Raw genomic sequence first — 24732 nt, forward strand, 5'->3', positions numbered from 1 at the left:
AGATGCAACAAACATCCCTTCACGTCTTTGCTGATGGTGCTGTGATGGGGCAATCCAACTGAATTCCAGTTATCTACGGCATGTACAAGCAGCCCTCGTGGTGCAGCAGTTAAACACTGCCAGAAGGTTGGCAGTTTGAACCCACCAGCCGCTCAGTAGGAGGTAAGACCTGGCGAACTGCTCCCATAAAGATTACAGCCTAGGAAACCCTGTAGGGCAGTTCTACTCCATCACACAGGGTTGCTGTCTTAGTTATCTAGTGCTGCTATAACAGAAATATTACAAGTGGCTGTCTTTAACAAAGAGAATTTTATCTTCTCACAGTGAAATAGGCTTGAAGTTCAAATTCAGGGTGTCAGCATCAAGGGAAGGCTTCCTCTCTCTGTCAGCCTTCTCATCAATCTTCCCCCAGACTAGGAACTTCTCTGTGCAGGGACCCCAGGTCCAAAGGATGGGCTCTGCTCCTGGCACTGCTTTCTTGGTGGTATGAGGTCCCTAACTCTCTGCTTGCTTCCCTTTCTTTTTATCTCTTGAGAGAGAAAAGGTGGTGCAGGCCACACCCCAGGGAAACTCCCTTTACCTTGGATCAGGGAAGTGACCTGAGTAAGGGTGGTGTTACAATCCCACCCTAATCCTCTTTAACATAAAATTACAATCACAAGATGGAGGACAATCACACAATACTGGGAATCACAGCCTAACCAAGTTGACACATATTTTGAGCGGACACAATTCAATCCATGACAGTCACTATGAATCGATGACCCCCAGCAACAACAAAGAGTTCTACCATGCTTCCCCCAAAGGCAGCCATGCAGTTTATACTGAAATGGTTCTCCCTCTTGCTGAAAAAATGCTCATAAACTCTCTTAATTGTTTGAAGCAATTATACTATATTGTAATTATCGCATTGCCTTGTAATTACTTGCTTTGTGAATGTATCTGTCCACCCCCCACTCTTCTACTCCCCATACTTGAGCTCCTTGAAAGAGCTCCCCGTGGCTTCTCTACCCACTACGAGCCTGGTAGAGAGAGAAACTCATTTGGTTGAACCCAGTTCATTTGAATCGCAGCTGCTGCGCCAATAATGTCTTCCTTCTTAGGCTGTGAATCCTATTATGACCCCCATAGCTTAAGTTAGAGGCATCTTTGAGTGGTGAAATGGTTAATGCGCTCAGCCGTTAACTGCAGGGTTGAAGGTTTGAGTCCACCCAGAGATGACTCAGAAGAAAGGACTGGAGAAAGTTCCTGGAGAGGCCGAGCAGGTTCACCCCGTCTATCTGTGATGCCCACCCTGTCAGGTAGCAATAATCAGCAGGCGACCTGGCCACAGTTATTTTTTTCTGAAATCAATGAACAGTTTTTTGTCGTCGTTGGTTGAATTCTGCTTGTCTCGCTCACACCTAGCCCCATGCTGTGGATGCTTGACTAAAGTCAAACCAAAAAGTCGTCCATCCTGGGAAGGCCCAGTGTATGTAAAAGATAGCTAGGCAACAGTGAGGAGAAGAAAAACGTCTTCAGCCTGAAGAGCCGCCTTCTTCAGAGTTTACCAATTAAGATATCCTGACTATCAGGAAATTATTAAATAACATTTTTTTTAAAAACCTATTTGGCATGTAAGTCTGAACTGAATCTTAAACTTGCAACATGATAAGGAAAAGCTGGACTCTGGTGGTCATGCCGAAGGCAGCAGAGACAACACGGGGCTCAGGACAGTCGGAAAGCGCTAGAGGAAGCAAGTGCAGCCCCAGGGGGTGTCTTCCGGACACAGTCGGGTAGCTGTATCCCCGTGGAGAGAGGAGTAAAAAAAGCCAGCTGACTCCGTGTGCCCATTATTCACCCTCTCGTCATAATTTAAGTCTCTTAGGATCCCTGGCCAAGAAATTCCCTAACCAGTAGACACAGCTCTTTGCTGGGCTGTCACAGGTGAGCCAGGCACCATACTTATCGCCCTAGGGCATGTAGACCAGACCCTACCCCTTAGCCATCCAGCCAGATGCAAATTCCCCATGACACAGCCTGCAGCCTCCAGCTGGTCTCACCCCATACAAATGACATCACCAGGGACTCACAGGTTGCCACAACACTATTCCAAGCTACTTGGAGACATGCTGGAGTCAAATCCCAAGAGCTGGCTCAGACAGGCAGGTGAAACCTTACCTGCCTCCCAGACTAGTGAAATGAAATCATGGTCTACCTGCTAGGTATTTTTTTTGTAAGAAGCAAACTCCTCAAATCTTTGACACAATCAAAGACAACGAAGGCAATTCTGACCCACAGACACTGGCCCTTGAGGGAAATGCCACTCTGTTCTAAGACTGTCCCCAGATCTCAAGAGGCGGCGCCCCGCCTCGGTCCAGACCTAGTGTCAATGGGCACCTCCATCCCCACAAAGGCCGAAGCCGCAGCACGGTCACTGCCGGCGCAGGGGACACGCTGTACTTACGCAGGGCGTGCCACTCATCCTGGCGGATGGTCTTCGTGATGTTGAAGGTGAGGTTCCTGGGGATGGTGGCTGAGGAGTAGTGGTACTTGATGTATGTACACCGCTCAATCTCTCCTGCAAAGAGAGACAAGAAACCAAATAGTTATGAGTTGAACTGTGTCCCTCAGAAAAGGTATCTTAAAGTCTTAACCCCTAGTACCTATAAAGATGGCCTTGATTGGAAACGGAATCTTTGAGGGTGTTATCTGTTAACATGAAGTCATAATGGAGTGGGGTGAGCCCTAATTACATCTGAGTGGTGTCCTTATAAAAGAGGAGAAGAGACCCAGAGAGACACAGAGGGAAGATGGCCATGTGAAGATGCATCTACAAGCCAAGGAAAGCCTGGGCCACCAGAAACTGGACGAGACAAGGAAGGATCCTCCCCTAGAGCCTTCAGAGAGAGCATGGCTCTGCTGACTTCCTGAATTCAGACTCCCAGCCTCCACAGCTATGAGACAATAAATTCCTCATGTGTTAAGCCACTCACTTTACGATGCTTTGTCATGGTAGCCCCAGAATACTAACAAATGGCAATAAGGCAGCACCCAGGGCCGGAGAGTCCCGGATCCATGTTTCTGCCCCAGGAGAAGGGACTTGTTTCACCTTGGGTCTGGGACATCTACACAGTTCATTCAAGGCAGTAACTTAGTCTCAAAAAAGAGCAAGAGAGCAGAACAAAAACCAAAGAGCATCGGTTTCGACAGACAGATACACTCCTGGGATCATTCCAAAGTTGACGATGACAGGAGCTTGCTAGGAAAGTAGGGCCATGTTTGCTCCACCATCTTAAGAAAGTCAAGTTTCAATCAAGAAAGGAAGTTTGGCATTGAAAGGCGTCTACTTTGCACCCATGGACACAGAGAGCCAGCTCCAGCTGCAATCCTGGCATTGTGCCTTTAGCCATGCTGTCTTCTGGAATGGGGGAGAGGGGACTTCTCCCTTTTCTCTGTCCTACCCTCATTCCCAAGGAGCCCTGGTGGTGCAACGGTTAAGCACTTGGCTGCTAACTAAAAGGTCGGTAGTTTGAACCCATCCAGGGGCTCCGTGGGAGAAAAACCAGGCCATCCACCCTTTTGTTTTTTTCTTAATCTTACAGCCTAGAAAATCCCATGGGGCAATTCTACTCTGTCACACGGGGTCACTGTGAATCAAAAAATTGACTCAACGGCACTCAACAACATCATCCTCATTCCCACCCCAACCTGACCTCCGAATACAAAATACTCAAATAATCCCTCATCTCTTTGAACCAATCTCTTCCAAGGTTTCTTGGGGGAAATCGAGGCCACTATCCAATAGGGCCTCTACTGATTCCCTGTTATCAGGCCACATACGTTTCTCTGCTTGTATTTCTAAGACTTCTGTGGCAATGATGAAACTATTGAAACAGTCAATGAATGACAAGTTTCACGAGTTTAGACTCGGCTTTGCTGGTCAGACAATCAAAATGCTCCTGTATCAGAGCAACGAAAAAAAAAAAAAACCAAACCTGTTGCCGTCGAGTCAATTCTGACACCTAATGACCCTATAGGACAGGGTAGAACTGCCCCATAGAGTTTCCAAGGAGTGCCTAGTGGATTCGAACCGCCGAGCTTTTGGTTAGCAGCCATAGCTCTTAACCACTATGCCACCAGGGTTTCATAAGTGTAGTCCCGAACCAGCATAGCATCCCGTGGGAACGTGCTAGAAACGCAACTTCTTAGGCTCCACCCCCAACCTACTGAATCAGAAATGTGGAGGTGGGGCCCAGCAATCTGAGTTTTAATAAGCCCACCAGGTGATTCTGACGCACACTTACATTTGAGAACCGCTGCCTTCAAGAATATAAAGAAATTGTCAATATAGTCACCCATAAACACACCATGTTTACAAACTCCTACAGGAACGCAGGATTAGAAGTTCTCCCCCGGTCATTTCTGGTCTCATGCAGGCATTTCTATCTTAGCTGTCAGATTTTAAAACTCAATGGCAGGGCATCATGGAGAATCGGAAAAGGAGCAATTTTTAAAGTTGGTGTTGTTTTTTGGAGGAGTGAAACACTGCCCAGTCCTGTGCCATCCTCACAATCGTTGCTATGTTTGAACACATTGCTGCAGCCACTGTGTCAATCCATCTTGTTGAGGGTTTTCCTCTTTTTCCCTGAACCCCTACTTTACCAAGCATGATGTCCGCCAGGGACTGGTCCCTCCTGATAACGTGTTCAAAGTACATGAGACAAACTCTCTCCAATCTTTCTTCTAGGGAGCATTCTGGTTGTACCTCTTTCAAGACAGATTTGTTCGTTCTTCTGGTAGTCCATGATATATTCAATATTCTTGGCCACTATAATTCAAATGCATCAATTTTTCTTCAGTCTTCCTTACTCATTGTCCAGCTTTGCCACATAAATGAGGCAACTGAAAACACCACGGCTTTGGTCAGGCATACCTTAGTCTTCGAGGTGACATCTTTGCTTTTTAACACTTTAAAGAGGTCTTTTGCAGCAGATTTGCCCAATGCAATACATTGTTTGATTTCCTGACTGCTACTTCCATGGGTGTTGATTGTGGATCCAAATAAAATGAAATCCTTGACAACTTCAACCTTTCCTCCATTTATCATGATGTTGCTTATTGGTCCAGGTGTAAGGATTTTTGTTTTCTTTATGTTGAGGTATAGTTCATACCGAAGGATGCAGTCTTTGATCTTCATCAGTAAGTGCTTCAAGCCCTCTTCACTTTCAGCAAGCAAGGTTGTATCATCTGCATAAGGCAGGTTGTTAATGAGTCTTCCTCCAACTCTAATACAGCATTGTTCTTCATATAGTCCAGCTTCTCAGATTATTTGCTCAGCATGCAGATTGAATAAGTATGGTGAAAGGATACAACCCTGACACACACCCTTCCTGATTTTAAACCTTGCAGCATCCCCTCATTCTGTTAGAATGACTGCCTCTGAGTCTATTACAGGTTCCTCACGAGCACAATTAAGTGTTTTAGAACTCCTATTCATCGCAATGTTATCCATAATTTGTTATGATCCCCACAGTCAAATGCCTTTGCATAGTCAATAAAACACACGTAAGCATCTTTCTGGTGTTCTCTGCTTTCAGCCAGGATTCATCTGGCGTCAGCTATGACATCCCTGGTTCCACATCCTCTTCTGAATCTGGCCTGAATCCCTGGCAGTTTCCTATTGATGTGCTGCTGCAGCCGTACATTATCTTCAGCATAACTTCACTTGCCTGCAATATTAATGATATTGTTGGATAATTTCTGCATTCCATTGGATTGCCTTTCTTCGGAATGGGCACGAATATGGGTCTCTTCCAGTCTGTTGGCCAGGTAGCCAGCCACCTTCCAAATTTCTTGGCATGGAGGAGTGAGCGTAGATAAGGTGAGTGGTTTTTAAATCTGATTTTGCACCTAAATGGATTTTGATGGTAATCCCTTTTGCACCCCACTGGTTTTCCATTTATAACTGGTGGCCCCTGACTGAATTGTGTAACCCCGGGCTCCCTGTCACTAGGGAGCCCACAATTGGTGGATCATGATGATTTAGACAGTGCCTCCTGAAACTGATGCCGGATTGTAAACCACCTCAGGAAAACTGCCCAATTGCCAGTTATTGGTGGACACTCTTCTGATAGGACAGATACCGTCCAAAGGAAGGGGCAAACTTCTGGGAAAGCACTGTGCTCCATTCTCCTCCGCCCCCGTCCCCTGAGCTAACAAACATACTGACCCCTCTCCCACCACACCTCCTCCTCACTCTCCTACCTGCCAGACCTCCTCCCACCACACCTCCTCCTCATTCCCCTACCTGCCAGACCTCCCCCACCACACCTCCTCCTCATTCCCCTACCTGCCAGACCTCCCCCACCACAACCCCTCCCCACATCTCCACCGGTCCTTCTCCTGCCCTAAATGCTCAACATCTTGAAAAGATCACCTACCAGACAGTCCCCACTTTCTTGGCACACATTCTCACATCAAACCCGTAAGCTTGATTTCCTTCAATTTCCATAATAGCACCACCTCCCATACAGTCTGTTGTTGTGTGCCATACAGTCCATTCCGACTCATAGCGACCCTACAGCACAGAGTAGCACGACCCTATAGGACAGAATAGAACTGCCCCATAAGGTTTCCAAGTAGCGGCTGGTGGATTCAAACTATCGACCTTTCGGTTAGCAGCCTGAGCTCTTAACTACTACACCACCAAGGCTCCATCCCCTCCCCCCATCCAGTCTACAATCTCATGAACTCTCAGCCATCCTGGCTCCTCCCTGGTGTTTCCCTCCTCCTGACACTCATCTGGTCACCAGTAAAAGTACCTGTTCTACTTCAGAAATGCCCCTGGAATCCAGCCTCTCCTTTCCGCGCCCCCCCCGCATAGTCATTGCGCCGATGTTGTTGTTAGCTGCCCTCAAGCTGGCCCCCAGCTCATGGCGACACCATGCACAAGGCAAGGAAACGCTGCCTGGGCCTGTGCTATGCCCATGATCAGTTGTGGATCAGGTCATTGTGATCCACAGGGTTTTCACTGGCTTATTTTTAGATCACAAGGCCTTTCTTCCTAGTCCATCTTAGTCTAGAAGCTCCACTGAGACCTGTTCAGTATGGTAACAACATGCAAGCCTTCACTAACAGGTGGGTAGTGGCTGCGCATGAGATGCACTGGCCGGGGATCAAACCTGGGTCTCCTGCACAGAAGGTGAGGACTCTACCACTGAGCCACCCCTGCCTCATAGCTGCTCTGACACCGATCAGCATTAACAAACAACCGCATGGACTGAGGACTCACTAGGACGGACAGGCTGCGCCAGGGGCTTTGCAGACCTCACGCCATGGCACACACAGAAGGCAAGCTTGTAAGGCGCCCTGCGGTCAGCAGATAAGGCTGAAGGAACCAGCACGTCCAGCACGCCGGTATCCTGCTCCTGGGTTCTGGGTCCACCTCACCAGCTGGAACTCTGTTGTGGATACTGTCTCATCCAGTCCTTCATACAGCCCAGTTAAGTGTACATCGTAACGACCGTCACCCCCGTTTACAAATGAGAAACCAAGCCAGTTGCCATCAGTCAACTCCAACCCTTGGTGACCCCATGTACGCAGGGTAGAACTGCTCCATAGGGTTTTCAGGGTGGTGGCCTTTCAGGACGTTCTTCTTAGGTGCCTCTGGTTGATTCAAACTATCAACCTTTTGGTTTGGTTAGTAGCTGCGTGCTTGAGTGCTTGACCATCTGTGCCACCTAGGGACTCCACAAATGAGAAAACGGGGGCCAAGGAGGGCTGAGAGGCTTGCCCAGGGAAGTGCAGTGCTGGGCAGGACCCAGAACTGTCTGGCTCCAGGGCCTCCTACCAGGAGAGCCTCCCTCTCCAGTCCATCCTCCACACCACAGCTTGCGATCGTTTCCAGAAGAAAGTGAGATTGCGTCCTCAGTCTGCCCGATGCCCCCTGTGGCGCTTATACACAGGCCAACCCCACACTCTTCAGCATGAAGTCCCAGCCAGCTCTCCAACGTCCCTTCTCAGCACCAGCCAGGCGGCTGCACACTTTGCCCCGAATGTGCCTCACCCTTCCTGGACCCTGTGCCTCTTCTCCAACCTGCCTCTGTTTCCCATAAGCTCCTATTCCTCCTGTGTCAGCTCTAAAGACTGCCCTCCCCCAAGCCTCCCCTGCACCGAGGCACCCAGCAGGCATCCTCCCCACACTCCTCACTGCTCCACCCTCAGAGCAGCACACACACCAGTGGGCAGTGACTTATCTATTTACCGCCTCTCCCACCAGATGGCATGTTTCTCCAGGGAGGGGTGGTCCTCCTCACCCGTCTTCACCTCCCCAGCCCTAGCACAGGTGAGCACCAGGAAATGAGCTCTGAAGGAAGGAGGACCGACATGCAGTGCCCTGCTAAGACCAGAGTGGTTAGGAATCCCCCTGCTCAGAGCACATGCAGCAAATAAAAGGAGGTGGCCGCTGCCTAACTCTGCAAGTGACAGCTAACAACTTTCCCCGGTCTGGACAAGGTAAACCAAGAGAGCCAACCAGCTGCTGTGAAGTCAGTTCTGACTCGCAGCGCCCCTGCGTGTGTCAGAGTAGAACTGTGCTCCACAGAGTTTTCAGTGGTTGAGTTTTCAGTAGAATGCCAGGCCTTTCTTCCAAGGTGCCTTGAGTGGACTTGAACCTCCAACCTTTTGCTTAGCAGCCAAGCACTTAGCCGTGGTAAGAAGAGGTTCATCCCCCATAGTGAGGAGAAGAAAAGCCATGTGATCACGGAGCTGCCCCTCTCTGCACTTGGAAAACATAATCCAAGGGCCCCCAGGTCAGTGGTCTTTGAATAAGAGGGAAGGAAGAAAGAGGAGAGGAAGGCAGGGGGAGGATTGTAACATTAAGACCATCAGCAACTGCTGAGACTTGGGCGAGGCAGGGTGCACCCTGGGCACCTGACACTGAGACCCAACTGCCCTTGGTGGCCGAGTCTGCCCCCAGTGGGCACGGGGCTGCCCTGCCAGGGGCACCTTTCCTAACTGGCACAAAGTTGTCATTCGAGCGAGCAGCAGCCCTCCACCCAGCAATTTCAGGATCCAACAAACACGCCCCTGGACCAGCCATGGCAACACTGAAGGAGGCCCCACTGGTGAGGCCAGGTTGGTACTGCACTCATGTTGGGGAAACTCCCTGATTTCTCTCAGCTTCCACCCGAGTGCCACTAGGTGTCACAGGTCCTGGGGTGCAGCTGGCTCCCTTAGCCTCCTCCAACCTGCTCATCCACCTGGGAGGGCAGAGGCCACTGGACACAGACACCAGAGCAGGTGGCCGCCTGGAGTGGTGGACCCTGGCTCTTCACTTTGCTGCAGGGGCTGAACATATTCTGTCTTTGACAGCAATTGACATGAAAGACTGAAATATCACCTAAGAAGGAAGCAAAATATTTACCCGCATACCTGCAGGTCTCGCAGGGGTGTGGGGTTTGGGAAACGCAGGTACCACTTGGGCCTCAAATCCTTACTGCCAGGAGACCTTCCCAACACAGACAGGATTTCTTTCATTGTACAGTGCGGGGACTACCTGACAGCAGCCCACTCCATGGGCCCCTGGCCCAACTAGAGAAGGGGCTTCCCCCCAGAACACCTCACCAGGAGACAGGGGGCGCTCCTCTTGTTTCCATGGCGCACTGTAACCCCTCCCCCACACCCTGCCCCACACTGGTTGCTGGTTAGGGTCCAGCAGGAGGCAGACCTTTCACCCAAGCTGGGGGGCGGGGGAAATCCAGAAATGGACTGCTGACATGCTGTGTGCAGGTGCAGAGGGCCAGCAAAGACGGGGCAGGGGCCCAGGTGACGGAGCTGGAGAGCTGGCTGGAGGGTGGAGGAGGGGTGCTTCCCCGTACCTGGAGAGGGTCACACCTGGAGAGAGACGGTCGCCACCTGGAGAGAGCCATGTGATGGAACCATGGCTTCCCACGAGGGGCACAGCCGACCTGGGCAAAGCACCCCAACCTCTCACTGCTCCCACTTCCACCCTCCTGCCAGACCCCTGTAAGCTGACCCCCACGGGAAGCCAGAGGCCAGGGGAGGCCAGGAACCAGAGCAGGTGGAGTAGGCAGAGATAGAGCAAAGGACAGCCAGGGGTGTTCCGCCCACTGTGCACTTCTGTCCTCCCTTTCTCAGGCCCTTGGCCCGCTCCTGCTTCTCAGAGCCCAACCCTGGCCTGTTCTCAGCCCAGAGATAACACATTCTTCCTTCTCCCTCCACCTTCAAAGTCCACAGGGGCAACAGGAAACCAGGGACAGGACCCGGGAGCAGCTGCTCCAGGCTTGCATCCACTTCTTGGGGCCCAGGCACCAGCAACACAACTCTCACACAGGCCTCAGTGTGGTCCCAGACATAGTAAGTGCTCAGCACATAGCCAGTGTTGTTACCAGTCACTGCTCTGAGACCACTCTACAGGGGCAGGACCCTAGGAACCCAGAAACGACACTAGAAGTAATGTCAGGCCATGCTACAGACACACGTCCACAGCTTCTGAAGCGTACCACACAGCGCTCCAGTGCACGTGGAGGGAGAGTTCTGGGGAGCAGGTAACAGAGGAGACTGAGGCGGGGAGAGAGTGGCAGAGGGGCACCCCGCGTGCTGACGCTACTCCACCTGCGGCTTCCTTCATGGGGACCCACCAACGACTGTACGCACTGCTGAGCCCTCAGGAAAGGACCCGTTATTGGGGGCATGTGTGTGATGCGGAAACCTCCCCTGGAGAGGATGCAGAGGACTGGGGCCCACCCACACACCCTGGCCAGGTGCAGAGGCCTGGGACTCCCTCACCACCCCTCCCCAAGGCTGCAGAGGCCTGGGACCCACCCACCCCCCCCCCCACAGCCAGGATGCAAAGGCCTAGGACCCACTCACCACCCCCCTCAAGGATGCAGAGGCCTGGGACCCACGCACCCCATCTGCAACGATCTCTCCTGCACGGGGACCACAGCATTCCAAAGGTTTCCATTAGAGTGGTTCCTGTGGGCCAAGCCACTGCTCTCAGGCATTCGGGCTTAAAGCTCTTTTAAATGAGGCCCGAGGGGTAGCAACCTAAGTGCACATGAGACCCCAGAGGTGGCGGGTCAGTAACAGAGAGCCCGGAGGAAGCACACACTGTGAGGGAGGTGCAGGGGGCTTCAAAGGCTACCCCGAAACTTCGCCACAGTGCCTGCTGCCAACCCAGAACAGGGAAAGCACCACACACACACACATTAAAGTGTTGAGAGGGAGGCTGGGTATGTGAGGGTCAAATCCATTTAGGAAAAGCTGGCTTGAACAGAGTTAAAAGGAGTCATTGCTGCAGGACTTATAAGAGCCTTTTATGCACACGGTGACTGGTGGAAAGGAGCAGGTTCATCTGCAGATTGTCCCAACCTGCTTTCACCCCGACTGCTTTCTCAATCAAGTGGCCATCTCTGCACTGGCCCGTGCGTTTATCAGCACCAGAAGCCCAGACTCCTGTTTGTATGTTGGTCCCCAGCCCCAGGCCCAGCGGCTGAAGCACAGCAAGCTGGGAGCGTGTTTGGATGAGTCAAGAACAGACCCTAAGACGTTGTTCCAACTGTGATCTACAGGGTGAGTGAAGCACTGGCCCAGGTCTTGCTGGGCTCTTCTCCAAAGGTATGCTCAGGAGTGACGCTGCCCCGGAGCCATGTCTCACATGCCTTGAGTCTGGAATTTTTTGGGTCACAGGAGCCATCACCTTGCCACCCTGCACCCACCTATGGTCCTGATTCCAGCTGTGGGGATGGCTTGGAAAGACTCAGCCTCCCAGGTCAGCTCCCACAGTCACAGAACCTTGCACAGCCCAGAGTACAGGAGAACTAACTCCAGGTGCAGCCTCAGCCAAGGGAGTAAGTCAGAGACCAGATGCCCCTGCCTCTGGAGAGGGGGCTGCAGGGAGCATCCCCTGGACTTGACCTCGAGGCCCCCATCAGCGGAGCCACCCCACACCCTCCATCTGCTCCTCCACTCTGCCCCTGGAAACCCTCCCTAAGGCCCTGCCCCCACCTCTACTTTCAGGGAACCCAACTAAGAGCAACACAGCAGAGAGGCGTGAGCAGAGCTCGTAGTCTAAGAACAGTAAGGACGCCGGTAAGGAACAGGACTTGCCCAACTTCACCCTGAGGCTACTCTGAAGGGGCATGTGGGTACCAACGGCACAGGCAGGTTCTTCTTTCTCTTCCGGCTTCCTGGCTGTTTGCTTTTCCTCTTGACTTCCAGCATCCTGGAGACCCAGGAGACGCCCTGGACCACTTCTGAGAGTGGATGCATACCTTTCCCCCGAGCCCTCAGAATAGTGAGTGTCTGTCCACTCACATCTCACCCCACACACTCCTCACATAGCCAGGAGGTGAAGAGGTTAGTGACAGCCTCGTGTGTCTGAGAGAAGGACGGCTTGGACAGATGGAGGCCCCATTGCCACTCGGCTGTGGGGGGAAGCCAACACAGACCTCCACCCCGTCTCAGGTCCCAGGTCTCAGGTCTCAGATCTCAGGCCCTGAGTCCTGGATCTCAGGTCTTGGGACTCAGGTCATGGATCTCAGGTTCCAAGTCCCAGGTCTCGGGTCCCGGGTCCCAGGTCTTGGGTCCCAAGTCTCGGGTCTCTGGTCTCAAGTCCTGGGTCCCGCATCTCAGGTCCCAGATCCCAGGTCCTGGGTCCTCCAACTCAGTTCCCAGATCCTGGGTCCCAGCTCTGTCTGCACAAACACCGGGGTTTTGGACACCACAGATGTCAGGATTCGCTGCCACGTTGCAGACTTTTTGGGAACAAGGAATATTTTTCCAGCCACAGAGCCTTGGACACGAAAAGAGCTCCAAAAACCCACTGATGGCAAGAGAAAGTGAGGGCGGGGGCCGAGGAGGGGAGAGACATTACCAGTGTCTGTTTATCTCCCTCCTCTTCCCGCTGTTTCAATGGCGTGAGTGCCCTGGGCCACTGGGTCCCTCCCGCTGACGCTGACGGTGAGTTTATCCCTCAGGGTGCTGCCCTCCAAAGGTGCAATCGCCTTGATTCAAAGAGAAGAGTTCACAAGGCCTCGCTAAGGCACCATTCAGGCAGGGGCAGAACTGCCTCATCGCCTGACCAGATCCTACAGCGCCATGCTTACAAAAGTGATGTCCCGATGTGGCCCTGGGACACCACACGGGCACCCGTGCAGACCTGCAGGGAACAGGAAGTCAGCCAGTGGCCTTCTCACACCTCCCAAATGAAGCAGGGCCAGGGTATCGGAGAGCTAGTTCTGTGTGCACACAAACATACACACACGTATACACACACACGTTCCCATATACACACGCAAGCATGCACATATACACACACAGTAGCTGAATCTAATCACATAGCCTGTTGTTTTGAAAATTGGGAACTGTTTTGGAAACAGCAATCATTTTAAGATAATCACCTCTTTCAAAGAATTAGGCTGAACAAGACCATTGGCAGACACTGCCTGGGCCCACCTTGTCTCTAAATCAGAGGCCTATGGCCTGAGGTCCAGGAAGAGCCACACCAATGGTGCTAAAGGGGAGGCCTGGTCTGAGGGGGTCTCACAGATTTGTAGACAGTCACACAATTCACACGTGAAAAAAATTTCAAAGCAGCATTTTCCTCTCTTTGTGCAGATACAGTTCAGGAAGTCTGCATTTAAGGAGATATGGACAACATTCTTGTGAATAAAACACTTGTTTTCACACCCCTAGGTACTTAAATGGCGTCCCATAGGGTCGCTATGAGTCGGAATCAACTCGGCGGCACTGGGGTTTTAGGTACTTAAAAAACTGCAAGTCTTTAAAAACCACAACTGTTCAGGGTGCAACCACTTTGGAAAACAGTTTGACATTATTTTTTTAAAGCTCAACATAAATTATCATGTGAACAAGCAACTCCATCCCTCAGTGAAAACATATGTCCACATAAAGTTGTGTATGCAGACTTAGGAACGCTGTAATACCAGTCAGAGTAGAAGCAACCCAAAGGTCCACCAACCGATGAATGGATAAATAAAATGTGGTACGTCCATACAAGGGAATATTTCTCAGCCATAAAAAGGAATGAAGCACGGACATGCTACAACATGGATGCACCTTATAAACATTACAGTAAGCGAAATAAGCCAGTCACAAAAGACCACGTATCAGATGGTCCCATTTATATGAAATATCCAGACAAACCAAATCTATAGAGGCAGAAGGGGTATTGGGGATTTCCAGGAACTGGAGGTGGGAAGGGGAAGTGAGTACCTGTGGGCATGAGAAATCTTTTGAAGGTGATGGAATGTTCTAAAATTGTATTGTGGGAATGGTTGCACAACTCTGTAAATTTACTAAAAACCTTTGAATTGTACATTTAAAATGGGTGGATTATAAGTAGATTATATGGTATATAAATTATACTTCAATAAACCTATCTTTTTTTAAGTTTTTTAAAAGTTAACTAAAAACAAAAAAACTACAAGTGTCAAGTTCCAATCGGGGTAGAACATAAAAAGAAGGTTAATGACAAAGGAGGCATTAGTAAGTCCCAACAGTCCTTTATCATGATTTATGCATTTTTCATTCAACAAACACATACTGAGAAGCTACTATATGGCAAGTTTTACTTGGCCTCATCCTTTATGCTGCCAACATTGATTGTGCACAACTGACAACCTCAGGGATTCACCCTCATGGTATTAACTGTAAAGCTCTCTTGGTTGCAAGAACCCTACTAGCTCCTTCCATCTGTGAGGCCTTCTAGAGGTTACACAGTCTCTTCTCTCCTATCATGTCATTTGGTCTTCTCGACAGCCCTGTGAGGTAAGCAAAGCAGCAATTATCCCTATTCTACAGATGAGAACACTGAGGCTTAGAGAGCTTACCTGACTCACCCAGACTAAGTCCAGCGTTGAACCCAGGCTTCCTGTATCTCAGGCCCTCTTCCTGAGGGCAATACTTAAGGCTTCCTGATGAAACTGTTTTCCCTCAATTCTCTAGTGCCTGCCCACATAGAAGCCCCCTCTTCCCATGTGCTGCCCCCATTCCTTGCCGTGTTAGCCCTGGTGGTGCACACTATCATACTATGAATCTCACTTTCTCGCCCACTGGGCTGACCGTTCTTAGTCATCTTTCTAGCCTGAGGCCTGGCTAGGCCTCTGTGCTTGCAAATATTTCTTAAGTAAATGAAAGATTAAATAGAAAGTAGAACAAATTTTAAAAAAAATTGAAGACCAACATTAGAACAAACAAAAAGACAACATCAGTTAAAGCTTTAGGACTGGGACTTTGTCTCCTCTTTGAGGGCATTTTCTCAAAGAAAAATTTAAATGAAATTAAAATTACATCATAGCAGGGAGATTTTTCCTTTAGGAAAAAAAATAAAAAATAAATTAGCAAAGTCATTTATCAGATTTATTAGCATCATTATCTTGACTTTTTTGGAAGGCCACAGGATGGGGGTGCTGGGGGGTACAGCAGAGTTCAGGGGGTTAAGTGGTTGAGATTAGGAACAAAAAGGAGCAAGAAGCAAAGCAGGAATATTCCAGGCACCACAGTTGGGCAGGCTTGGGGGTAGAGTCCCCACTCCCCCAGCCCTGTCCCCAAGGGGGGCGGAAATGGGTGGGGAGCGTGCACCTTCGGCAGACCCCACGATTCGCAATGTTGACAAGTGCGCTCCTGCTGAAGACACAACCCCTCACAAAAGCTTATTTCAAGAACGCCCCCACCCCGCCTCCCCTGTCTTCTCCTTAGCGCCTTCTGCTACTTCCAGATGTTTTAGCCCAAGGATTTGCAAGGCTTACAGCGGCTGCAGACCCAGCCAGAAAGAATGTTTTATTTTCTTCACACTGAGGAAAAGCGTCATCTACGTTTTTATTTTTAATGCTTTCAAAAGCATCCCATTTCGCGTGCTTTGTTTTTTGTGCTCGTGGCATCAGCGTGGACTTTAAATGTTGCTTTGTATGCACTACACAGACACAACCCTAAATATTTCATTCTTTTCTGCTCCGTGCTACATAAACTTTTGTTATGAGCAGTGATCAGGGGAGCTTCCCGATTCCCACGCATGGGGAATTTCACGCTCAACAAGGGTCACCTGTTCCTGAATGCCAGCCCCCTCACCCCCACCACGTTCCTGACCCCTCCCCAAACACCTTTGTGGCTGCTGTTATAACAGAGTTATTTGTATACTAGTCATGTATTTCTACCTGTAGCAAAAGTTTGGAGAAAGGAGAGCTTGCGTTTCTCACCTGTGTACTCCCGATGGCCAGAGTGGTACTTTGAATACCGTTATTTATTTTAATAGCTGTGTTTAACCAGAATGGCACAGGACCAGGCAGTGTTTTGTTCTGTTGTACACAGGGTCACTATCAGTTGGAACCGACTCGACAGCACCTAACAACAACAGGTTTAATGAGAGGGGCAGTGATGGTTCAGTGGTAGAATTCTTGCCTTCCACACTGGAGGCCTGGGTTCCATTCCTGGCCCGTGTACCTCAGGCACAGCTACCACCCGTCCCTCAGTGGAAGCCTGTGTGTTGCTATGATGCTGAACAGGCTGCAGCAGAGCTTCTACAGTAAGACAGACTAGGAAGAAAGGTCTGGCAGTCTACTTCCAAAAATCAGCCAATGAAGACCCTGTGGATCACAATGGTCCAATCCACGACCAATCACGGGGATGGCGCATGTTGCACACGGGGTCACCACGAGTCGGGGCCAACTCCAAGGCAGCTACCGACAACGTGTTTAATGAATACTATCAGCATGGCGAGTACCATACAGAGTACTCAGATACACACTATCTCATTCAATCCTAAAAGTAAGGCACCATATCACCCCCACTTCTCAGATGAGGATATAGAGGCCAGAGAGGCCCCCTGCACAAGCACACACGGTTATGACGTAACAGAGGTAAACTCCAACCAGCAGAACACTGCTAAGCACCCCACTACACACACACACTACACACACACACACACACACTACACACACACACACACACCACACACACACACACACACGCAAAGAAATCTGGAAAAATCAAGCTCTTCCAAAAGAATGTCAAAGACCCTCCAAGGGTTTATAACGACATCAAACAGAGCAAAACTTTTCCATCTGCAAGGGCTTCAAGCATCTCTGGGCTTCGAGGCTCTCATCAGAGTAAGACAAACTGTTTGCCTCCATGGTGCCCCCAACGGGGGGAGGAAGGAGGTAGCACTGATGGAAGTTCAGCATTGATGGGTGAGTCCCCACACCCTCACCAACTGGGGCCCTTCGACAAGGTACTCAGCGTCTCAGAGAGCAGTGATAACAGCGCTCACCTCCTAGGACTGACGCGGGCTAACTGAGCTAACCCTTGAGACCGACTCCACGGTAAGCATGCAGTAAGTGCTAGCTAGCATCGGTTGTTAGGCCTCTGGGGACACGCATCCCCCTAGATCAACCCATAAATATCTCTTCCCTCCAGCAGAACACTCCCAGGTCCCCCAGCCGAGCTGTCACAAAGCCCACCACTGCACTGGCGTTCTCCAGATTCCGTCCGTGTGCTTGGAGGCCACAGCTCAGTCCATGTGGCCGCCATGCTGCAGGGCTGGCTGCTCGACCGCTGGGGTATTTCCCTCCTGTGACGCTGTCATGGCAACTTTCCCCATGGTGTGGCTGGGCACCGGTCTTTTCCTATTTTTTGGCTGGTTTTTTGTATTCTGGTTGTTACCTCAGCATGGGATCTTCATTTTGTTCCAGCCCCTGAAGAAATTCTTGGATCTCGATTCTGTCATTCCGCAAATTGCCAACCAGCCCCCCATACTTCCTCAGCAGGCCATCCGCTCCTCGGCCAGGCTGTGACAGAAGCCCTCCAGCAGGGCAGTGCTGACACAGAGCGGGGCCCAAGCACAAAGGGTTTCCTTTGGACAAGAAACCAAACCCTCCCGAGGGCTCTTCAGGTGTGAGCACTCTGCCTATCATGAATTTTCCTGTCTGATACGCCTCCCCAGGCCTGCATCTCCATCTTATCCACTTGGATGTCACCAGGGGCCCCGCCTACGGCATCACCCCTCATCCTGTTCCAACCTGAGCTCAATCCAAGCAGGGAACGAGGTCACTTGGCCTGCTGGCTCTGTCTCTCAGCCATGGCCACTCCCTCCCAAGTGCTCACCCACCATCTGCTTAATAAACCCTCTGGACCGCTGTCAAGAGTTCCCTCTACCCAGGCTGCTGGTCTGTGGTGGCGGAATCCTGGGCCGTCTTCTCCTAGGTGAAAATCGGGACACGTCCTCACCTCAGCTCACAGAACACCCCTCCAGGACTCTGCAAGGTACCACGCTCCTTCAGGCCATCTGCCCGTCTTCACTCACAGGGTAGACCCACTCGGAAACCACCTCTCGGGCCCCCCCACCCCACCCCCAACTTTGGGTATCAGCTGGTGTCAACATACAGTTAGGAAGTAGAATCGCGCGGTCTCGTGGCTGGGTCACCACGGTGCCCTCTCCTTCTGCACCCGAGGGAGGTGTTCCTCCCTCCGTGTCCTCATCAGTTGACGCTTTTCCTTGACCTAACACCACAGAATCTAACGTTTCACAACCTTCTGTGCTACAGGTCTCCCCATCTTTTGTGGGATCTACCACCTTTTTACCCTCATTGCCTCATCCCTGGAGTCTGGATGCCTCGTCCCCATTTCTGAGTCTTTCTGGCATGTTCTAACCAAGGTGTTTTCAATGTCATTATATAGTGTTGTTAGCAGCCGTCGAGTCGGTCCCTGACTCACGGCGACCCCACACACAATGGAACAAAACACTGCCCGGTCCTACACAATCCCCACAACTGTTTTGATCCACAGGGTTTTCACTGGATGGTTTTAAGAAGTGTACCACCAGGCCTTTCTTCCTGGTCTTAGTCTAGAAGCTCTGCTGAAACCTGTTCAGCATCACAGCAACACACAGGCCTGCACTGACGGATGGGTGGCGTTGCATGAGGTGCACTGGCCGAGAATCGAACCTGGGTCTCCCACACGGAAGGCGAGGATCCTACCACTGAGCCACTGCTGCCCCAGCACATAGTGGCTCCCTCACAGCAGGAATCTAGAACAGGCTTTGCTGTGCTTACCTACACCTTCCCTCTCCCCTGCTAGTTTCGGCTGCCTCCTTCCCACTTTGCTCACGTATTTTCCAGTTGGAAACAGACTACTTGGGAGAGAACAAGAGGGTGAGGTGTGGCTGTAAATTACCGTTTGGGGTACAGAAAAGAAACTGTTCCCTTATTCCCATCACATCCCTAATGACCTTCCAGAAAGTTCAGAGCCCAGAGCTGCTGCTGGCCTCCCCATGGCCGTCCCCCCGGCACAGAGACCACCGCAGGTGCCTATGACTCCTTCAGCCTTTGGCTGTGGAGCAGCCATCCATCTGCAGCTGACAGACAAGACGGGCCGGCAGGAGAGGGATTGGGGCTTTCACTGGAAAACAATGAGCTCACGGGCTCTCCCATGGGACCAGAGGTGGAGACGGATCAGAGATGGGGAGACAGTGACAGAGACAGGCAGGAGCGATGAGGGATGGCGCGAAGGGACAGAGGCCATCTGGCACTTTTTTAATGTCACTTTTGATAAGAATCCCCACTCCCAGGCCAGAGGGAAATATCCATTTTCTTTGAATTAAGGATTCAGCATGAGGCAGTTGTCCTGAAGGGGAGGGACGGTGAGAAGATAAACAGTATAGAAGATAAACAGTGTAGAAATTCTTCATCCCAGCTTCTACAGAGGGGAGTGAAATGATGGCCCATGAGTCACCAGACAGCGGTGCACGATGGGGATGCTGCCAGGCTCCAAGAGGCCCCACAGTGCACAGCTCAAGACGGCATCGCAGATGAACACCTGACCAACTTCTCACACTGTGGTTCTGCCGCCCTCGGGGGTACAAGATAGCATCGTGGACAAACACCTGGCTGGCTTCTCACACTGTGGTTCTGCTGCCCTCGGGGTTATAAGATGGCATTGTGGGCAAACACCTGGCCAATTTCTCACACTGTGGTTCTGCCACCCTCAGGGGTGTAAGATGGCATTGTGGGCAAACACCTGGCCAATTTCTCACACCGCGGTTCTGCCACTCTCAAGGGTATAAGATGGCATTGTGGGCCAACACCTGGTCAATTTCTCACACTGTGGTTCTGCCACTCTCAAGGGTATAAGATGGCATTGTGGACAAACACCTGGCCAATTTCTCACACTGTGGTTCTGCCACTCTCAAGGGTATAAGATGGCATTGTGGGCACACACCTGGCCATCTTCTCACACTGTGGTTCTGCCACCCTCAAGGGTATAAGATGGCATTGTGGGCAAACACCTGGCCAATTTCTCACACTGTGGTTCTGCCACCCTCAGGGGTGTAAGATGGCATTGTGGGCAAACACCTGGCCAATTTCTCACACTGTGGTTCTGCCACCCTCGGGGGTATAAGATGGCATCGTGGGCAAACACCTGGCCAACTTCTCACACTGTGGTTCTGCCACCCTCAGGGGTGTAAGATGGCATCGTGGACAAACACCTGGCCATCTTCTCACACTGTGGTTCTGCCACCCTCAGGGGTGTAAGATGGCATCGTGGACAAACGCCTGGCCAACTTCTCACACTGTGGTTCTGCCACCCTCAGGGGTATAAGATGACATTGTGGACAAACACCTGGCCATCTTCTCACACTGTGGTTCTGCCACCCTCAGGGGTATAAGATGGCATCGTGGACAAACACCTGGCCAACTTCTCACACTGTGGTTCTGCCACTCTCAAGGGTATAAGATGGCATTGTGGGCACACACCTGGCCATCTTCTCACACTGTGGTTCTGCCACTCTCAAGGGTATAAGATGGCATCATGGGCAAACACCTGGCCAACTTCTCACACTGTGGTTCTGCCACCCTCAGGGGTGTAAGACGGCATCGTGGACAAACACCTGGCCAACTTCTCACACTGTGGTTCTGCCACCCTCAGGGGTATAAGATGACATCGTGGACAAACACCTGGCCATCTTCTCACACTGTGGTTCTGCCACCCTCAGGGGTATAAGATGGCATCGTGGACAAACACCTGGCCAACTTCTCACACTGTGGTTCTGCCACCCTCAGGGGTATAAGATGGCATTGTGGACAAACACCTGGCCATCTTCTCACACTGTGGTTCTGCCACTCTCAAGGGTATAAGATGGCATCATGGGCAAACACCTGGCCAACTTCTCACACTGTGGTTCTGCCACCCTCAGGGGTGTAAGACGGCATCGTGGACAAACACCTGGCCAACTTCTCACACTGTGGTTCTGCCACCCTCAGGGGTATAAGATGACATCGTGGACAAACACCTGGCCATCTTCTCACACTGTGGTTCTGCCACCCTCAGGGGTATAAGATGGCATCGTGGACAAACACCTGGCCAACTTCTCACACTGTGGTTCTGCCACCCTCAGGGGTATAAGATGGCATTGTGGACAAACACCTGGCCAACTTCTCACACTGTGGTTCTGCCACCCTCAGGGGTATAAGATGGCATTGTGGACAAACACCTGGCCAATTTCTCACACTGTGGTTCTGCCACCCTCGGGGGTGTAAGATGGCATTGTGGGCAAACACCTGGCCAACTTCTCACACTGTGGTTCTGCCACTCTCAAGGGTATAAGATGGCATTGTGGACAAACACCTGGCCAACTTCTCACACTGTGGTTCTGCCACCCTCAGGGGTATAAGATGGCATTGTGGACAAACACCTGGCCAACTTCTCACACTGTGGTTCTGCCACCCTCAGGGGTATAAGATGGCATTGTGGACAAACACCTGGCCAACTTCTCACACTGTAGGTCTGCTGCCCTTGGGGGTACAAGATAGCATCGGGGACAAACATCTGGCCAACTTCTGGAGCCCTCAGGGGTTCGTCTCCACGAGGCCAGGTCAGCCAGTTTACACACACAGGCTAACCCAGGTAAAAACGAGGGCTCAGGCCATTGCCCAGGTGCTTCCAAATAGCTGGATGAATGTTTGGTTTCCACTAAAAACAAATTCAGATTACTAAGCTTTCCATTAAAAAAAAAAGTTATATAATGCTGATTTTCCTTTTTATTGGCCAGTTAATTAGAGAGAGAGGAAGTGAAAGAGAGAAAAAGAGTGGGTGGGGGGAGTGGGGTGTGAGGGGTTGTCATGTGTGTGTATGTGGTATGCATGAGTGGTGTGTGTGTACGTGTGGTGTGTGTGTATGTGTGGTGTGTGCATGGGGTGTGTGTATGTCTGTGTGCGGTGTGTGTTTGGGGCAGGAATAGGGAGGCTGGATTGTATAAAGACCCTAAACTCAGATGATTAATTATTTTACTTTTCAATGTGTCCTGTGCCTTAGCTAAAAATAGAATGAAAAATAAGATCACAAAAAGAAATCAAAGTCCAAATAAATGAATTATTATTCTTTCTCCCTCTCTTCACAAAATTGGCTATTTTCTCATTTGTTTGCCTACATTAAAGATGTCAACTAAAGGGTTATCTCATCCTGACTCCCTAATGGAAAAGTGTTGTTGTTGTTGTTGTTGTTAGATGCCGTAGAGTCAGTTCTGACTCATGGAGGCCCCATGTACAACAGAACGAAACACTGCCCAGTCCTGAGCCACGCTCCCAATCGTTACGCTTGAGCCCACTGTTGCAGGAGAGGGTACAAGCTGGCATCATGAACAAACGCCTGGCCAGCTTCTTCCACTGTGGGTCTGCCACCCGCAGGGGTACAAGATAGCTGCGTCAACCCATCTAACTGAGGGTCTTCCTCTTCTTTGCTGACCCTCTACTTTACCAAGCATGATGTCCTTCTTCAGGGACTGGTCCTTCCTGATAACACGTCCAAAGTACGTGAGATGAAGTCACGCCATCCTGGCTTCCAAGAACCATCCTGGTTGTACTTCTTCCAAGACAGATTTGTTCATTCTTTTGGCAGTCCACGTTATTCAGTATTCTTCACCAACACTACAATTCAAAGGTGTCAATTATTCTTTGGTCTTCCTTATTCACTGTTCAGTTTTCCCATGCATATGAGGTGACTGAAAATCCCATGGCTTGGGTCGGGCACACCTAGTGGACATGTGAGACTTATGAAATTCAAAACCAGAAATGAAGACATTTCCCTGCTGTGGCCAACAGCACTGTACAGGCTCAGGGCGTGGGTGATGCGGCCTGCTGGCAGAGGTTCAAATTCCGACTCTGAGGCCTTCTGGGTGTGTGGTCTTGGCCAAGTCAACAAAGCCCTCTGAGCCTCAGTGTCTTCACCTTAAAGGGCATAGGATAAAATTAGCTAACCCCTGAAAATGCAAAACAGAATCACAAATTCTCATGAAATCTAGACTTTCTGGAGCCATGGAGGCTGGATGAACCCCTGAAACTACGGCCTTGAGATAATCTTTAAATCTTAAACCAAATATATCCCCTGAAGTCTTCTTTAAACCAAACAATAGTTTAGCTTAATTAGTAAAGACTGTCTGCCCTGAACACTATGCTCTTTTAAAGACCTATCTATATGGGATAAAATTGACAACAGCAACTCAAAAGGTTAGATAGGAAGCTTGGGACGTGAGTTTATGTTAACGGGGGAGGAACAAAACCAAAAGAGAGGGTGAGAGCGTTTGCGCAACTTAAAGAACGTAGTCAATATCACTGAATTGTACATGCAGAAGCTATCGACTTGATGGATGTTTTGCTATGTATATTCTAAACAACCACAACAAAAAGAGTAGCTTTCCCCTTAGGGCAGACCGAAGAATTGATGCCTTTGAATTATGATGTTGAATATGGTTTGAATATTCATTTAAGAATACTGAATATGCCATGGACTGTCAGAAGAACAAACAAACCTGTCTTAGAAGAAGTACTGCCAGAATGTTCCTAAGAAGTGAGAACGGCCAGACTTCGTCTCACATACTTGGGACGTGTTATCAGGAGGGATCAATCCCTAGAGAAGAACACCGTGCTTGGTAAGGCAGAGCGTCAGCGCAAAAGAGGCATATCCTCAATGAGATGGATTGACACAGTGGCTACAACGATGGGCTCAAACATGGCAACGAGTATGAGGATGGCACAGGACTGGACAATGTTTTGTAATGTTGTACACAGGGTTGCAGTGAGTCGGAACCAACTCGCCAGCACCTAACAACAGCAACAACACCATCCCCTTAGGAGTGCTGTGAGAATTCAGTAAACTGATACAGGTAAGCACTTAGTGCCTGGCCTGTGCGAGGACTCCATATTATTAATGCTATCGTTGCTGTTATTTGTCTTCAGCCATACTCTATCACCACAGAGAGTACAGATTTACTACACGTGTCAGACACCATCTGAGTCCTTTAAGACACGCAGCGAGCATGTATCGGGCATAGTTTAGCAAGAGAAATGGATATGCTACAGATGGTTTCCTGTTATCCCATCTTCTTGCCTCACGTACTGCTCCTCAGTTGGTTTCTATCTCAGGCACATTTCTGGAACCTTCTCCCACCCACCTCCTAGCTCGGGCATCTCCATGACTAGTCTACCACCAGCATCCTGGCTCCAGGGCTGAGCCCACCACCCTTCAAGGCATCTCTGGTCCTGACCTTGCCAATGCCCTCTTATATCAGTTACACCAGTGAGTTTCTGGAATGCGTCTCCCACCATTCTAAGTCCCTCACAGACATAAGAACAGAAGCATTGATGCAACTGCCCAATAGAGTCTGAGGTACCCAGGAAAGTCACGACTCAGGACTCCCCTATAACCTATGATGCTGGC

At 50.4% G+C, this 24732-nt stretch overlaps 1 protein-coding gene across 1 annotated transcript in view; it reads right to left on the reverse strand.

Annotated features, from left to right (window-relative positions):
* The window catches only part of TMEM178B (transmembrane protein 178B), a 386507-nt gene that overhangs the window by 242429 nt on the left and 119346 nt on the right, over positions 1 to 24732 (reverse strand). The window contains exon 2 of the mRNA XM_010599766.3: positions 2447 to 2560. Within this exon, the coding sequence (XP_010598068.2) occupies positions 2447 to 2560 (114 nt within the window). The remainder of the gene's footprint in view (positions 1 to 2446; positions 2561 to 24732) is intronic.

This window comes from Loxodonta africana, chromosome 8 (genome assembly GCF_030014295.1).
Source record: "Loxodonta africana isolate mLoxAfr1 chromosome 8, mLoxAfr1.hap2, whole genome shotgun sequence".
NCBI classification, from domain to species: domain Eukaryota; kingdom Metazoa; phylum Chordata; class Mammalia; order Proboscidea; family Elephantidae; genus Loxodonta; species Loxodonta africana.